The 18,197-nt window shown below is 35.7% G+C and overlaps 1 protein-coding gene across 8 annotated transcripts in view; it reads left to right on the top strand.

Annotated features, from left to right (window-relative positions):
• Positions 1–18,197, top strand: part of AGO3 (argonaute RISC catalytic component 3) — a 123,118-nt gene that overhangs the window by 44,254 nt on the left and 60,667 nt on the right. The window contains exons 1-2 of one of the 8 annotated variants that reach the window (XM_047871406.1): positions 7,046–7,278; positions 9,104–9,192. The exons of 4 other annotated variants lie outside the window; for them this stretch is intronic. Coding sequence is in view for 1 of the 4 variants with exons in the window: in XM_047871405.1 (XP_047727361.1) it covers positions 9,057–9,192 (136 nt within the window). In the remaining 3 variants the exon portion in view is untranslated. 3 more of the 8 variants (XM_047871410.1, XM_047871407.1, XM_047871405.1) reach the window with 3 other exon arrangements.

Genomic DNA, 18,197 nt, shown 5'->3' with positions numbered 1-18,197 from the left:
GTAGGTTCAGAGATCAGTAGGCCTCATCTCTCCATTGTAAATTGCCCAGTCAACTTTTCAATGACTGATATTTTATTTAATGATCATTGTTACCCAAATCATTTATTTCACTAGGGATTACCAACTGGTATTTTTTCTCATTCTTTTATTCCTTTTGAATTAGATGGAATTCTTATGTGAAAAATCACAATGTCCTATTGGTAATTTAGTAGTCATTGGTAGCTTTTTTGCTTTCTGGGACAGTAGGATATTTCAAGCTTATCTCATATTTCCTACCCTGTACCTGGAATCAGCCATTCCTTCAAGGATCCCTATGTCTCTTCAGATCACTATATAGTTTCTGCATTATTTTCAGCTGCATCTACCATTGTGGGTATATGTCATTGAGGAGCTATATCTCAGAAGTCCTCTTTCAGTGTATACTAGAGCTGTTTTTATTTGCCATTTCAGAACATCATTTCATGTATATGTAGATCTTTAGAATAGATTTCAGGACATAATGGGTCAAGGGCAAATGTGTTTGTAATTTTGGTCATTATTGCCGAATTGCCCTTTTTAGAGCTTCTAAATATTGTGCATTCGAGAATGAGACTACCTGTTTTGTTATGTCTTTGCCACTAGAGGTGTCAAACTCTAGATTCTATTAATTGCATTTGCAAGAAACAGTTTCCTTATCTACTTTTATTTTGCATTTGACCATCTTTTCATATGTGTAAGGGTCACCTTTTTTTTTTATTAGCTATTTATATCTTTTGCCTTTTTTCTTTCTGTTGGATTTTTGGTTTTCTCGTTTACTGAGAGCTTTCTAAATTAAGGAGATTAACTCCTTGTGTCACGAATTGTAGATATTATCCCTAATTATTTGTCTTTAACCTTTGGTACAGTCTTGTTTTTATTTTTTGCCATATAGAAATCTGTATTTGGTTGGGAGATGGTAAATACATACACACAAACACTTAAAGGTATTAGTCATTTCTTTTATGACTTTTTAAATCCTATAGGGCTAGTCTCATTTTTCTCTTCAGGCTTTTCTAGGCTATCCTTACTTATTTTACCATGTAAACTTCAGGAACTTCTTACCTAGGTTCAGTGGGTGTGGGAGGATGGGCTGTAATTTTTTTAAATGTTTTATTTTTATTTATTTTGAGAAAGAGAGCAAAAGCACGAGAGGGAGAGAGAGAATCTTAAGCAGGCTCCATGCTGTCAGTGTGGAGCTGGAAGTGTGGGGTCCAATCCCATGAACTGTGAGATCATGACCTGAGCCAAAATCAAGAGTTGGTCTCTCAACCAAGCTACCCAAGCACCCCAAGATGGACTATAATTTTTATTGAAATCTCTTTACATTTAGAAATTGTTAGGACAAATTGGCATCTTTAAGATACTGAGTCTTTTGTGTCCAAGAAAATGCTATACCTTTCTATTGATACAACATTAGTTTTGTTTTCTTCAGGAATGTTTTAAAGTTTACCTTACATGAAAGTTGCACGTATCTTCTTGTTATTCCTAGATATTCCATCCCCCGCTTTTTGCTATTAAATGGGTTTTATAGATTCTAACTGGTTATTGTTTACATACATGAAGGCTTTTGACTTCTGTGTACTTTATGTCTGCCTTATTACATTTATGTTTATAGTAGTTATTCAGGTGGTATTCTTGGCATTTCTAGTTATAATCGTTTCATCTACAAATAGTGATAGGTTTAACTATTCCTTTGGATTTTTATACTTCTAATTTTTGTCTTATCAAATTATATTGACTAATTAGACAGTGTTAAGGAGTAGCGACTAGCAGGCATCCTCTTTACCTTAGGAATGATTCCAATGTTTCTGCATTAAGTATGATACATATATATGTATGTGTATGTATACGAGCATCTGATGATTCCTATTTTATTAAGTACTTTTTTAAAAAATGTTTTATTCATGTTTTGAGAGACAGAGACAGACCATGAATGGGGAGGGGCAGAGAGAGAGAGGAAGACACAGAATCCAAAGCAGGCTCTAGGCTCCAAGCTGTCAGCACAGAGCCTGATGTGGGGCTCAAACTCACAAACCATGAGATCATGACCTGAGCCGAAGTCAGACACTTAACCGACTGAGCCATCCAGGGGCTCCTTTATAAGTACTTTTAATCAATAATAGTTAGTGAATTTTGTCAGATTCCTTTTCAACGTCTATGGAGCTGATAAGATATTTGTCTTTTTAACAAACGTTGAACCGAACTTGTATTTCTGGATTCTTTTAATGTGATACTGTATTCTGCTTGCTAATATTTTGCCTTTTTAATCAAAATGCAAAAGTAAGTTTGACCTGATCTGTAATCTTCTTTTTTGTGTGTGATCTTTTTCAAGTTTTGGTGTTAATCTTATATCTCATAAAGAATTTACAAGTTTTGTTTTCTAAAATGTACAACAGTTTTTAAATAGTACTAAACTTGTTAACTCAAGGTTTGATAGAATTCTCTTGTGAAGTCTGGTGTTGTGGTATGTTTTGTTTTCTTGATGCATAATAGCTCTTTGAAAATTGTTCCATTTGTTTTGTGAAAACTAGTTTTTTTAGGCTCAGTTTGTGGTTCAGATTTGGTAGATTTTATCTTACCAGAAAATTATTTTACCTGTATTTGATATTTTATAGAAAGTTTTACAAAGTCATTTCTTATTTTTTTGAAATTGTGTCTACTTCTGTGGTTTCCTCCCCTTTCTTATTTTGTATATCTGTGTTTTGTCCATTTTACTCTTGATTAGGATGGAGTAGTTTAAACAACTGATTTCAGTGCCTCCCCAAACCCCCAGCAAAAGAGCTTTTGAATGTTTTGGTTTTTTTTTTAAGCTCTCTGGCTTTGTTTACTAACTCCTTAATTTCTGCTTTTAGCTTTATAAATGTTTTCCTCTACTTTTTTCAGTTACTTTAGTTGTTTTTCTAACTTTTTGAGCTATATTAGTAATTCATTTACTTTCATCTTTTCTTAATGATGAAAGTATTTAAAGTAATGAATTTTCTTCTGATCACTGTTTTAGCTACATCCCAAAGCCTCTAATATGTAGGATTTTTATTATTGTCCAGAAACACCATGAATTTCATTCATATTTTCATTATTATCCAAATATTACTTGAGATTTTTGAAATTTGCAGGTTGAAGATCTTTTTATTTTCTGTTATCCATTATTTATTTTCCAATTTTCTGATTTTCTTGGGTTGTTAATCAGAGGATATGGCATGTATTTCCCCTATTAGAATTTGTTGAGGTATGTTTTGTAGTCTGATACATAGTCAATTTTTGTGAGCGTTTAATAGCTATTTGAAAATAGGTATATTTATTATGATAGAGTTAAATGAATATCCATCTGTGCTTACCATTTTGATTAGGTTGTTTAGATAATTTCTTAGTTACTTTTGTTTAATTGTTCTCTAAGACTAGGGGAAATAACTTAAAAATTTCTATTATTGTGTGTCTCTCCTCATATCTCCTGTGATTTCTGCTTTCTTAATGTTACTGCTACATTTTTAAGAGCGCGCACACACACACACACACACACACACACACCCACCCCTGTTCATTGTGAATTGTACCTTTTACATGATAAAGTGAATTTTTTTCTTAAATTTTTTTTTTAACGTTTATTTATTTTTGAGACAGAGAGAGACACAGCATGAACAGGGGAGGGTCAGAGAGAGGGAGACACAGAATCTGAAACAGGCTCCAGGCTCTGAGCTGTCAGCACAGAGCCCGACGCGGGGCTCGAACTCACAGACCGCGAGATCATGACCTGAGCCGAAGTCGGACACTTAACCGACTGAGCCACCCAGGCGCCCCAAAATGAAATTTTTTTTTAACTTTGGGCCAAAAGTCTGCATTATCTAATGAAAGGATTATAATTTATGTGTGTGTGAACCTTATCTTATATGTTAACTTCTTTCCTGTCCTTTACCTTTTTTAATATTTTCTGAATCAGAGATGCATCTTGGTGATAGCATAGAATGGTTTTGCTTTATGGGTCAGTCTAAAGCTTTTTTTTCTGTGAATAGATTAGTTGCCAGATAGATAGGAAGGAAATACATGCTTGGTCTTAGTTATGTCAGATTATTTTATATTTTCTGATTATATGTTTTGAAACTTTAAGTGGTCTCTTTTCTGTGCTTTTTAAATGATAATTTTGATATTGAGAAGAGTTTGTTTTTCCCTGCTAGTGGTAAATCTTTATACCTTTACCTTCCTGTAATACTCATGTTTCTTTCTTTTAACTTTTTTTTTTTTTTTGTAGTATGGTTGACACGTTACCTTTCAGGTGTACAACATAATGATTCGACAAGTTTATTATGCTATACTCATCACTCATCTTTCTCTTTTTACAAAAAAAAATTTTTTTAATTTTATTTTAGAGAGAGAGGGAGAGAGTATGAGGGAGAGAGAATTTTAAGCAGGCTCCATGCTCAGGGCAGAGCCTGATATGGGACTCCATCCCACAACTCTGGGATCATGACCTGAGCTGAAATCAAGAGTCAGATGCTCAACCGACTGAGCCACCAGGCACCCTCATCTTTCTCTTTTTTAAAGCAGTGTCTTTTTTCCTTAATAAGTAATAATTCAGTTAGCTTTATTCTCTTCCTTTTTTTCCCTCCCTCTCTTTTACTACTTTTAGCCAATATAGCAATATTTTATTGTTCTTTATAATTTTGTTTAAACTTTTACTACTTGACTTTCAACAGTGACTCCTATCTATTACTATAAGGTACAGTGAGTTTATTCTTCTTTTTATTTTTCTACTGTCATTGATTTATTTGTATGTACTATTATTCCTACATTCTTGGAGCATGTAACAGTTGCATTCCATTCTGTCACCTGTATATCCATTTGTTTTAACCTTAAATCTGCAATTAAATGTATTTGTGCTGTCAGTCCTGCTGAAATTTTTCCTGTCATCTACTAGTTGCAGTTTGTCCTCAAGTTGTTTCTTCAAGAAGGGCTCATGAATAAGCTAAGTATATACATACTGAAAACCATTTGCCTATAGCATTATTCCTGAAGGATTGTCTAAAACAAAATTATTGACTTATACTTTCTGGAGTATCTTCTAAGTATTTGTCTACTGTCTTCTGACATTGAATGTTCGGTAGAGAAGTATGATATCAGCTTGATTTTCTTTCCCCTTGGAGGGGCCTGCTTTTTTTGTCTGGCTGGTGAAACTTATCTGGTTGCTTTAACGCTAATTTCACTACATTTTTTGTTGTTGTTGACCATTTTGGGTCAGTTTCCAAGGGATTCCCTTTGAAAATGGAAGTTTTGAGTCTTTTTTAATTTTTTAAATTTAATTTTCAAATTTATCTTGAGAGACAGAGAACATGAGCAGGGGAGGAGCAGAGAGCAAGGGAGAGAGAGAATCCCAAGCAGACTCCATGCTCAGCACAGAGCCCAACTCAGGGTTCTGTCTCACAACTGTGAGATGACCTTAGCCGAAATCAAGAGTTGGACACTTAGCCTACTGAGCCACCCGACACCCCAGTTTTTCTTTGTTTATATTTAAGTTAATTTCTTTTAAAAAGTAACTGTTCTCTTTGCTCCTTACTATACCTTTTGTGGTGTCATTTTTACCATGTGCTTATATTTTTCAACTTTTAAAAATCTTTTTCTTCCATTTCTTTCATGAATTTTTCAGTACTTTTATTTTTACCTCTTCCTGTTGACTGGCTGTCTCTTCCCTGAGTTGTTAAATTTCTGCTCTGATATTTTACTTTTTTTTTTTTTAAGTTTATTTATTTAAGTAATTTCTCCATTCAGCATAGGGCTCAAAATCACGACCCAAGATCAAGAGTCCCGTGCTCTTCTGACTGAGCCAGCCAGTGGCCCCTTTGAGATTTTAATAGCTGCATTAAGAATTTTTGAATTCATGTTATGAAGTAGTGTTACAGTTTTCATCTACTTTGTGATAATTTTTTGTTGAGTTTTATTTGTCAAGGATGTTGTCCTGTCTTACATTTTTATGGTGTCTTTGTATGGATACTTACACTTTTTTGTTATTCATATTTAATGAGATGAGCTTTTCCAAACCACCTGTTTGAAGAGACTAGTCAGGAAGAAGAATTGGAAGAGGACATTAGGAGTGAGGTGGTTGTCCAGGTTTCTGTGTTCAAGGCCTCTGTCCTCAGATGTTCTGATGGATTCTTTCTTCAAAATATAGGTACATCTCCTATGCCTCTTAGTAATTTACAAGTGTAAGAGGTGTGAGCTGTCAGCTACCAGGTCCTTATTAGTTTCTGCTCCCAAGGGATACAGCTCCTGCCTTTTAAAGTGCCTGCTTGAAATGTTAACAGAGAATTTGTGAACGGTATACAGGAGTTCTTTGCGGTATTCTTTGGACATTTCTGTAAGTTTGAAATTACAGATAAAAAGTACATGCCTTGGTTTTAGAAGAGTTGTAGTATCTGAGATCTGTCACTTATAGACTACCCTCCACTCATTCTCATGGCACTTTCTACACCTCCTTTTTCAACTTCCTTCTGAGATTCTGCCACTCGGCCTCAGTTCTAAACATTGCAGTTCCTACTTATGATAGAACCCTCTGTTTCTGGAAATTAAAATTTGCTGTTCCCCAACTAGGCTCTTTTCATACTTCATGTCTTCTCCCTTGCCTAGGTTCTACCAGTCCCAAGTACTTTAGGCCATATTTAGTTATAATTTGGCATTTCAGGTTTTTATTGTCTCCTAGGTTCACTGAATACAATGTTTTAAAAACATTCTCTTTGTTGTTCTATATTGGGTTCTAGGAGAAAAGGGGGAAAATTTGGAAGTAAATTGCTGTTTTCCTACTGGAACTTAAAGTCTAGCTTTGGATATTATTAAATTTCTAAATAATAAATTGGTCAAATAAATCACAAAGAAAATATTAAATATTTGAACTGCAGGATAATGAAAATACATATCAGAACTGGTATGATTAGCTAAAGCAATGCTTAGAGAGAATTTAAAACCTTAAATGCCTATTAGAAAAGAAGAAAAGCATCAGTACCTAAGTATTCATTTCAACAAGTTATAAAAATAAAGAAAAATTAAATGCAAAGCAAATAGAAGGAAATAAGAGTTAAAAATAGGACTTAATGAAATACAAAACAAATTTATTTCTATTCTGTAGGTAGAGAGTTTTGAAAAGTTTTTAAGAAGGATAGTGACATGATCATATTTGTTTTCCAGAAAGAGACCTCTGGCAGCAGTGTGGAGAATAGATAGAGGAGAAAAAACTAATCTCAGGAGCCAGTTAGGAGGCTTTTTCAATCCCTAGTTCAGGTAAGAGATGGTGATGGTCTAATGTGGGGTGGAGAGAAAGGAACATATTACAAGGAATAAGTTGAAAAAATAGCTTTCAGAACCATGTCCAGGAAAAAACAACAAAAAAACAAAAAAACTTTGGGTACAGTTACTGGTACATGGTACTGACTGGAAATGAATAGACCAGAAGGTTTACTAGGTTATTGAAGGAATTGTTTTTAGAAATAAACTACAAAAAAAAAAAAAAAAGAAATAAACTACAGACCTGGTATATCTGTCAGGTTCAACCAGAGAAGCAGAACCGGTGGGAGGTCTATGTAGAGAGAGAGATTCAGCTTAACAAGTTGTAGGGGTTAGCAAGGCAAGTCTGAAATCCTTAGAATAGGCTGTCAGGAAGGGCAGACTGGGATTCTTGGGTAATGGCTAAAGCTGCTGTTCATAGGTGGAAGTTTTTCTCTCTCTTAGGGAAGCCTCAGCCCTGCTTTAAGGCCTTTCAGCAGACTGAATGAGAGTCATCCAGATTATCCAGGGTAATTTCCTTTACTTAGTCAACTAATTATGAATTTTACTTATATCTATAAAACACCTGCACAGTAATACCTAGATTAATGTTTGAATAGCTGACAACTAGTAGCCCAGCCAAGTTGACACATTAAAACAAAAACATACCTAGCCTGCAAAGTTCTGTGATTATTCAGTCTTTGAAATAACCTTTATGTTCCTAACCAACCCTTCAGGCTCAGTGATTGTGCTGTATTATAAACTAGCTTCCAAGAAGGGCATACCCGCCAACATACACTCAGAGTAGTGACTCATTCATACCAGGTGTGAATGGTGATGCTGTCAGTTGAATTCAGAGATGGATCTGCTGTCGCTGGTTAGTTGGCAGTGTACACCATATATAAATAGATAAAATGTTAACATATCCAAAACTTGAAGTTCCTATGGAACATATGGATAGAAACGCCAGTGTGTCATTGGAAATGCAGATATGAAAATCTGTAGTGGTGGGAGCTAAAAGTAAAACTTTGGAGACTGTTCAGTATATAAACCCATATTTGAAACTGTAGAAGTGGAGGGGCGCCTGGGTGGCGCAGTCGGTTAAGCGCCCGACTTCAGCCAGGTCACGATCTCGCGGTCCGTGAGTTCGAGCCCCGCGTCAGGCTCTGGGCTGATGGCTCAGAGCCTGGAGCCTGTTTCCGATTCTGTGTCTCCCTCTCTCTCTGTCCCTCCCCCATTCATGCTCTGTCTCTCTCTGTCCCAAAAATAAATAAAAAACGTTGAAAAAAAAAAAATTTTTAAAAAAATAAAAAAAAAAAAAGAAACTGTAGAAGTGGAAAAACTTTTTTTTTAATGTTTATTTATTTTTGAGAGAGAGAAAGACAGCACAAGTGGGGATGGGGCAGAGAGAGAGACAGAAGATCCGAAGCAGGCTCTGTGCCGACAGCAGAGAGCCCAATGCAGGGCTCGAACTCACAGACCATGAGATCATGACCTGTGCCAAAGTCAGATAGTTAACCAACTGAGCCATCCAGGCACCACAAAGTAGGAAAACTTCTTTAGGAATAGTATTTAGAGTAAAAACCGGAATGAGGATAAACCCATGGCAAATACTAGTATTTAAGGGAGGAAGAAAGACCAGTGAGCAAATTAATGATTATCGCAGCAGTATGAGAGCCCAAAAATGGTGTCAAGGAAGCCAAGGGAGGAAACATATTCAAAGAGTGGATGATTTCACAGTTAAGCAGTGGGAGCTTTTCCAATAAAACCAAGAGTAAAACAAGGATGTCAGGACTATGATATTTAGATATATTGTGTTTGCCAACTTCTGTTCTTCTTACAGGTTTCAGTCTACATGTTACTTCCTTGAGAAGCAATGTTTGATACCCATCTCTCCCCCCTACATCCAGCCATCCCCCAAGTCTGAATTAGGTATTTATTTCATTCATGTATTCCCATAGCACGGTGTACTTCCCCTATAATATAGCATGTGTCACTCTGAATTATAAATGTTTTATTGTTCTTTCTCCTACTAGAATGAAAGTTCTGCAAAGGTAGGGACTGTCCATCTTATTCACCAGTGTACGTATCCTCCATGCTTAGCACAATTCTGGGTCATACTAAGCAAAGAATAATTAGATAAAACTAAGAGCATAGAGAAGGAGTATCCCAAATGAGCCTGGAAAGTTAGAAAAATATTTGGAGGAGTAAGTGATGCCTTAGCTGAGCTTTAACAAACATGAGATCAAGAGTTGGATTGAAAAGGAGGTACATAGGAATAAAGATTTTTGAGAAGTCTCTAAAATAAAAACTTGATTGAAAAGACATAAGAGAAAATCGAAATGAAATGAAATGAAATATAATAGGCTTATTGAGAAGGCTCAATTTAGGGGCGCCTGGGTGGCGCAGTCGGTTAAGCGTCCGACTTCAGCCAGGTCACGATCTCGCGGTCCGTGAGTTCGAGCCCCGCGACGGGCTCTGCGCTGATGGCTCAGAGCCTGGAGCCTGTTTCCGATTCTGTGTCTCCCTCTCTCTCTGCCCCTCCCCCGTTCATGCTCTGTCTCTCTCTGTCCCAAAAATAAATAAACGTTGAAAAAAAAAAAAAAAAAGAAGGCTCAATTTGATGTCAGTTTTCCCAAAATTAACCTGTAAATGTAATTAAAATTTTTATTTATTATTATTATTAGGTGTTTGTTTTGTGTGTGTTTTTTTGTTGTTTTTTTTTTTTGAGAGAGGGAGAGAGAGAACATGAATGGAGGAGGGACAGAGAGAGTGGGAGAGAGAAATGCCAAGCAGGCTCCACACTATCGGTGCAGAGCCAGACACAGAGCTCAGTCCCACAAACTGTGGGATCATGACCTGGGCCGAAATCAAGAATCAACCAACTGAATTCAACTGATTCAACTGAATCAATCAACCAACTGAATCAACCAGTTAACCAACTGAAGTCACCCAGGTGCCCCTGTAAATGCAATTTTAAATAAAATCCCAATAGGGTATATCATGAAACTTAGTAAGTGAATATTAAGGCTTATATAGAAAAATAACTATAATGACTAAGAAAAGCCAATGTAATTTTAAAGAAGAATAAAGACCGAGGAATTGCCCTCTTTGTTTTAAAACTACAATAATTACTATTCCATACTGCTGTAAGTGCAGGGATTGAAAGATTAATGAAGCAGAATACAGAGCCTTGAAATAAGCCATGTGTGTATGGAAACTTTGTAAATATTATGTGGCTTTTCGTATCATTGAAGAAAGAGTAGAATATTTATCAAACGGTGTTCATACAGTTAACTACATGAAAAAAATAAATTAGACCCGTCTCACATCACACCCAAAATTTATTTCTGGGTGGATTTTAATCCTAAATATTTAATGCCAAACTTTGAAACTCTTTTAGAAGAAATCTTACAAGAGAATATATCCAATGTTGGACAAAATATAAAGTGTGTAAATTATAAAAGAAAATACTGACAAAAACTTGTATGTTATAAACAGTTAAAATGCTAGGAGAAATAACCAAGACCTTTACAAAATAGAAGGACAGATCAATAGGAAAACAAGTACTTCAAAAAAGAGGAAACCCAGATGGCCAATAAATACATGAAAATCAGATTCTCAAATTCATTTGTAATCAGGAAAATGCAAATGAAATTAAAAAGGTTCCATTTCACGCCCTTCAGGTTTGTAAAAATTAAAGTCTTACGTTAGATGTTGTTGAGGATGTAAAGTTACAGTGTTGGTAGGAGTATGATTTGGTATAGCTGCTTTGGAGAACAGTTTTCAATCTCTAGAAAAGTTAAAGTAAAGATGAAATTGCATGTGTTTGAAAACCTATAATATACCGTAGAGATACCTTGCATTTGTGCTTGAGGCATTATTTGTTATGGCAGAAAATTGGAAATAGCCTAATTCCTTATCCGTGTTTCTTTGGGAAGCATTATGAATGAGTACATAAATTGTTATAGAATATTGTGGTGTTCTGTGTGACACTAAAATGAGTGAACCAGATCTACATGTATCAACATATTGTCACTAAAAACAATGTGGAGGGGGTAATAGGTACTGAAAGGATATGTTATTATTTATGTAAATTTAAGAAAACAAAAGTTTATACAGAGTGCATACAAATGCAGTAAAATTATCAAAACATGGATGGGACAAATACACACCAATTTCAGGATAGTAGTTCCCTTTAGGAAGAAAGAAGGAAGAGGAATGGAATAGGTTGGTTGGCTTAGAGAGAATAGATAGACCTAAAAAGCTGCATGTTACAAGAAAAAGGTGAGAGTATGTTTTTTGTGTGAACAAAGTATGTAGATAACTTACGGTGCACTGTGAAGCAAAGAAGTCAGAAGATTGATAGCTTTTGTAAAAAAAAGATATGTGGCATACTAATGAAATGAAAATACAGCCTAAAAGTTTAAATGAGTTTATTTTTTAGTTGACAGTAAAATATGGTGCTGCTGTGAAAAATAACGAGTGAAAATATTGCTCTGACCACCTTACTTGCTTATGTTTCCTTTTTTGTTTCTGTGTGATTTGATTTTGCATTGCTTGTGTTTGGTATATTGCACTGAACAAAACAGCCCTTATTGATCTTGAAATCTACTATTGAGCAATGTAAGTATTAGGGAGGAGAAGTACTAAATGCAGAGGGAGCATGTAACAGGGATCCATTCTAGTCATTGGATTTGAGGAACATTTCTCTAAGAAAGCGACAGATTCCCTCTAGGTGTTATTGGTGGTGGAAATAAGAATGGAAGAGTGAAGAAAAAGAAAAGAGCAATTTAATTCGAATTATGTGACTTAATCTTGTCTTCAAAATGATTGCTTTGTGCTATGTAATATTCTCTCACCTATGTAGGTAGACTTACATATTCTACCAATCTAAGACTCAAAAATATTTTTTCTTCACATTTCATCATCTCTGAAATTAGAAGATGTCTTACAGTTGATGGTTTGTCACAGTTTAATTGGCAAGTTTCTTTTTAGGATACATAAAATATTGATGTACCTTTCCATCACTGGTGTCTTAGATTCAATGATATGTGGGATGAATATATGTTTAGTTTAGCCTACATTTAAGCCAAACTCATTTGCAACTTGCATTTTATTATAATTCCTGCATTTCTAAGACTGTCACAGTGATGTGGTATTAGTTGTATTTCCCTTCAGATACCTTTATCACTCATTGCTAAGCATTTTACATTAATTATTTGAAGTAAATTCTACCAAAGTTGCATGAGTTAAGTTTAGAGAGAGAAAATTTCAATAAACTTTCTCTCTAAATTGACTCTTTCTAAGGCTCACATAGTTTATATTTAACATTTATGTTAAATAATTTATATGATTTTCAGAAGTAACAGAAGCAAAATCAATGAATTACTGAAGTAGTAATTAGTATAAGTTTATTGTGCACACACCAAAAACAGTTTGCAAACTGGGAGCATTCAAGCCAAAATATGGAATGAGGCTCAGGGGCATATTGTTATAAAGCAGTTTATATATAGAGAGAGAGAGAAAACAATGATTGTTTTATTCTTCAGTGATTGGTTATAATATTAGAATTTTTATCTTATATCAACCTTGGGAAACAGTTTAAGTTTTGCTTATGATTTTCAGAGGCATGAGCAAGAAATGACCCAGGTCAAGTTAGTCTTGTAAGATAAGCTAAATTAAGCTTTGTTTGTGTGACTAAACTGGTTTTGTCTGCTCAGGGAATTTTCAAGGCTGGTGTCCCATATGCTTTTGATTTTAACAGTATAACGTAACCTATTAAGCCAATATTTAAATATAGCCATAGCTTATATTTAAGGCTCAAGGTCACATAATTTACATTGAAATTATAGAGGTCAACCTCTGACTCCAAATTATGTCCATATTATTCAGCTCTATACTGTATCCCTTAAAAAGCAAGATTCCTGGCAGACAAATTTCAGACCCAGTACATCTGAATTGAGAAAGGTTATATTATTTTTATTTACTTATTTACTATATTTATTTTTATATACTTATTTACTTATTTACTATATTTATTTTTATATACTTATTTACTATATTATTTTAATTATTTTATTTACATATTTTTATGTCCTTTTCAGTAGAAGTAGCTTTCTGCAAAACATTTAGTGTCTGTTTTGCTCGTAGAAGAAAATAGAATATTTAAATTGTAGAATTTAGTGATTGTAATTTATTCTGTGTAAGAGTCAAAAGTTTGCACTGAATATGCTTTCCTTTGCAAGGAAAACAGATTTCTAGAAAGTAATTTATTAATCACAGTATTAGTGTTGCTTGCTTTATATGTTTGTTTTGAGTTCGGGTATAAGATCTCAAAGATTAAGAAATAATTTATGATAGTCAAATTAGTCTTCTCAGCAGTAAACAAAAGCAGAACATTTTTTTGGAGTATAATGAGAGTCTCATTTCAGGCAACAGGACAGGAACTTTATCAACATGTGGTCCAGCCAGGCAAAGTAAATATGTGTGTGTCAGGCTTACCCAGACCATCCTCACATTACAGAATCAGAATGATGGCAGCAGAAACCTCAGTGACAGTCTTCATCCTGTTTGTTTCAGTCTCATTGAGTATGCCCTTCGTATTTGGTACACAGCTGTCCTCTGGGAATCGCACATCACTATTTCCCTTGAGAATTTTTGTCTTTTTCCTTTATTGATCTTCTGTTTCCTATATCCTTTTTTTTTTTTAGTGTTCAAAAGTTTCATGAGGAAACGTTACGTACGTAAGAGGCAAATATTGTGACACCTTGCGTATTGGGAAGTGAACTTAAATGATAGTTTAACTGAGTTTCTATGTCGGAAATAATTTTCCTTCACAAATTTGAAAGTAGTGCTTCATTTTTTAAATAGCTTTAGTGAGGGGTTTTGTTTGTTTTTTATACATACCATAAAATGTACCCATTTTAAGTGTATATCTAGTGTCTTTCACATATTTTGCTTTGCCTTCTGGAACATGTCCTCAGCTTCATCTTTTAACCCTTTATTCACTTTTTCATTCTGCTATCATGTTCTTCTTTTCTAGTAGTTATTTATTTCCTGAGTGTTGTAGGATACTATTCTTGTTTCACAGTTACAGTATCTTCTCTTGGCTCACTAAGAAACAGTAAAACCTTGGTTTAAGAGCATAATTCATTCCAGAAACATGCTTGTAATTCAAAGCATTTGGGTTTCTTTTTTTAATAAAGAGAAATGTTTTTTTTTTTAAATATTTATTTTTGAGAGAGATAAGAGTTTGAGTGGGGGAGGGGCGAGAGAGAGGGAGACACAGAATCCAAAGCAGGCTCCAGGCACCAAGCTGTCAGCACAGAGCCCGAGGCAGGGCTGGAACTCACAGACCACGAGATCATGACCTGAGCTGAAGTCAAATGCTTAACCAACTGAGCCATCTAGGCACCCCTAATCCAAAGCACTTTGTATGTCAAAATGAATTTCCCCATAAGAAATAATGAAGTTGAGATGATTCATTCTACAACCTTAAAATATTCTTATAGAAATTATTACAATACTGTAATATAATACAAAATTATAAAATATAAAGAAAAATAAATTAACCTGCACTTACCTTTGAAAACCCTCGTGGCTGTTGTAAGAGAGATGAGAGAGGACGCTTATTGTGTAGGACAACTTTCATCATCACTACCAGCATCAGTGCTATCTATTGGTTCAGTGGAATCTTTCTCTTTTCATGCACCGTTAACAAGGAACCTATCCAGTGACACTTGCTTTTGCCTCCTTTTGAGGATTTCGTGGAAATGTGACATTGCATTGTCATTAATTGTATTCATTGCTCGCACTGCTACAGCCTTATTTGGGTGGTGCCTTTCTACAAAATTTTGCACTGTTTCCCACATTTTACACATCTCCCTAATCTCATTTGAAGTGAGGGGCTCCTCTGCCTTTTTCTTCTCCGCCTCCTCCTCCTCAGACAGGATGCAGATGTAGATTTCTTACAAAATCTTGCAATTTCAGCCACTCGCATACCTCGTTCGTACTTCTTGATGATTTCCTTCTTAACTTCCACTGTAATCATCTCCCTCTTACTGCCTTTCTTTTCAGCCTTTTTCTGCATGGGGGCTATTGTATACACTCTCATGGATGTTGACTATACTACAGTGTTAATAAACTCTTACTGTATTTAATATAACTGGTAATAAGGTAGCAGAGGAAAGGGTCTATATCTGCAGGCAGCCTGACCTAGGATGAAGCAGAGCATTCCTAAGCTTACTCTTGTTGGAAAAGCAAAGGACTGTCCATAGGTGCTCTGAAGTGACAGAAAATACACTAGTGCCAGTTGTGGGCACCTTCCAGCGTTCTGAAAAATTCCTGATTTCTGCCAAACACCATGGCCTGAGACCGAGCATGCAAGCACAGGAGACAGTCACCCACAGTCCCACAGCGCTCATGAGAGAGACGAACCGTCGGCTCAGTTGTGATCGTGTGACATTCAGTGTCACGTACTGCTCATCTTGTGGAATATTCGCAGAACAAGTTATTTGCAATCCAAGGTTTTACTGTAATCTATTTTGGAGTTTTCTTTTTCCTGTACATGTTTACCCTTCCTACTCCTTTATGTTTTGATCTCTGCCTTCCATGTTAGAGTCTTTCTTTCTTCAGATACATTGTATCTTTGGTTATCTACTCATGATTCATTAGGATCTAAAACACTGACTAGAAGCTCCGAATGCATCTTTGGGGCCAGTTGAATATGAACTTCATTATAGGGTGGTTTCAGTGGACTGATTTTAGGGGACCTACATTTGTATCCTCAAGTCTGTTTGCTTGGCTGGTCAGGTTACTCAAAGATAAGTCTTTTCAGCTCCTGCCTGAAGGGTATCAGTCTGATTGTCTACATTCTAGAAGCCAACATTCAGCATTTAATGTTCATATTCATTTAATCCCTTCTTTTTGGTACAGTCTGTGCCCTCAACTGTGCCTGATATGCTCCCTCCAGAGAGCCTTTCCTTTATTTTTTCCAGAAAATAAACCTCTGGATTTATGTAGGGATGACAAAAGGGCAGTTGTTCAGCAATGTGGGATTAGACAAGGGTCTAGGACGCCTCCTGCTTCTCAAACAGCTTTCCTCTTTATTTTTCCACACCTCTCCCCATTCTGTCACTAGTTTCAGAGGTACTGCCTAGTTTCAGAGGTGCTGCCACTCCTCATGCTTTTTGAAGATTTTATAGTGTAGATGCAGTTGGTTCTTATCTTTCCCAACCTAGCTGACTTGGGATTTCATTTTCTTGGATCTACTATGTCAGTTACAACCTGTCCACTTGCTTTTCAGCTTTTTTTTTTTAATTTTAAATTTTTATTTAATTTCTTTTTTTTTTTTTTTTTTTTGAGAGAGAGAGAGAGAAAGAGAGCACCAGCAGAGCAGGGAAGGGACAGAGAGAGAGGGGAATAGAAGATCTGAAGTGGGCTCTGCAGTGACAGCAGCAAGCCTGATGTGGGGCTGGAACTCACAGACTGTGAGATCATGATCTGAGCCAATGTTGGACACTCAACCAACTGAGCCACCTGGCGCTTCTTGCTTTTCGTCTTCTGAAGTGTTGATGGATTTCCTGTTTTCTGTTCTCCCCTCTTTCTAAGATTATGTTTTTGGTTTTTTAGAGAGAGAGCATAAGTCTGGGAGAGGAAGAGTGGGAGAGGGAGATCATCTTAAACGGCTCCATGTTCATGGAGCCTAACGCAGGGCTGGATCCCATGACCCTGTGATCATGACCTGAGCCAAAATCAAGAGTCAGATGCTCAACAGAGTGAGCCACCCAGGCACCCCCCCCCCCCTTTTATAATTCCTTACCATAGTTATAACAGAGTTTGGGGGTTGGGGAAGGAATGAAATGAGCATCATAACCCAGAATTTGTTCTTAAAAGGCAGAGTCTTTGTCTGGATCATCTCTAAATTTCAACCCATAAGAGAGTCCTTGATATAGTAGGTACTTAATATGTTTACAGGGATGATTAAGTCTTGCTTTACAACTATAAAACTCAGTTGGTAACAAGTTTGTGATGAAGGCCTGGTTTCTTGCCGCATGGACCGCTCAAGAGATCTGGTTAAGTTTTCTCACAGTATTGTGGCTGACTTTCTCTGGAGCAAGTAATCCATGATAGAGCAAGGTAGAAGCTGTAATGACATTAAGGCCTAGTATTGAAAGCTACATTTTGCCATTTTCATAATATCCTGTTAGTTACACAGTTATATTCATTGTAGGAAAGACTTATACAAAGTTGTGAATTCTATAAGGCAAGACTTATTAGGGACATCTTGCAGGCTAGGTATCACACAAAGTTTCTGTCCTAAGCTAAAGAACAAATCCAAATTAAAAGAAGGTAAAAAATAATAAAGATCAGAGCAAATATTAATTAAATAGAAAACAGTGCAGAAAATGAATGAACCCAAAAGTTGGTTCTTTTAATGAAATTAAAAACTCCTAGCAAGACTAAACCGATTTAGAAAAATAGAAAAAAACAGATTACCAGTATCAGGAATGAAAGAGGGTCTCACTAAAGGTCCTTTAGAATTGAAAGGTTAATAAGGAAATGTTATGAGCTTTATACCAGTTAATTTGATAATTTAACATGACTTTACAGAAATTTACTCTGAAGAATAATCTGAATAGCTCTATATCTATTAAATTCAATTCATAATCCCCTGAAAATTCCAGTGATTTTACTGGTGAATTTTATCTAACATTTAAGGAAAAAATAGTACCGGTCTTTCACTAATTCAGGAAATAGAGGAGGAAAGACTTTCCAACTTTATGAGGCTAGTATACCTGTGATACCAACACTTGACAAAAACAGTATAATCCTCCCAACAAACAGAAAAATCATTAGACACATTCTAACGTTCTCATGATAAAAATTTACAATAAACTAGCAATAAAAGGAAACTTTTTCAGCTGATAAAAGCG

This window comes from Prionailurus viverrinus, chromosome C1 (genome assembly GCF_022837055.1).
Source record: "Prionailurus viverrinus isolate Anna chromosome C1, UM_Priviv_1.0, whole genome shotgun sequence".
In the NCBI taxonomy this organism is placed as follows: domain Eukaryota; kingdom Metazoa; phylum Chordata; class Mammalia; order Carnivora; family Felidae; genus Prionailurus; species Prionailurus viverrinus.
The sequence above is the reverse complement of the archived record's forward strand: the minus strand, read 5'-3'. Positions and strand labels throughout refer to the sequence as shown.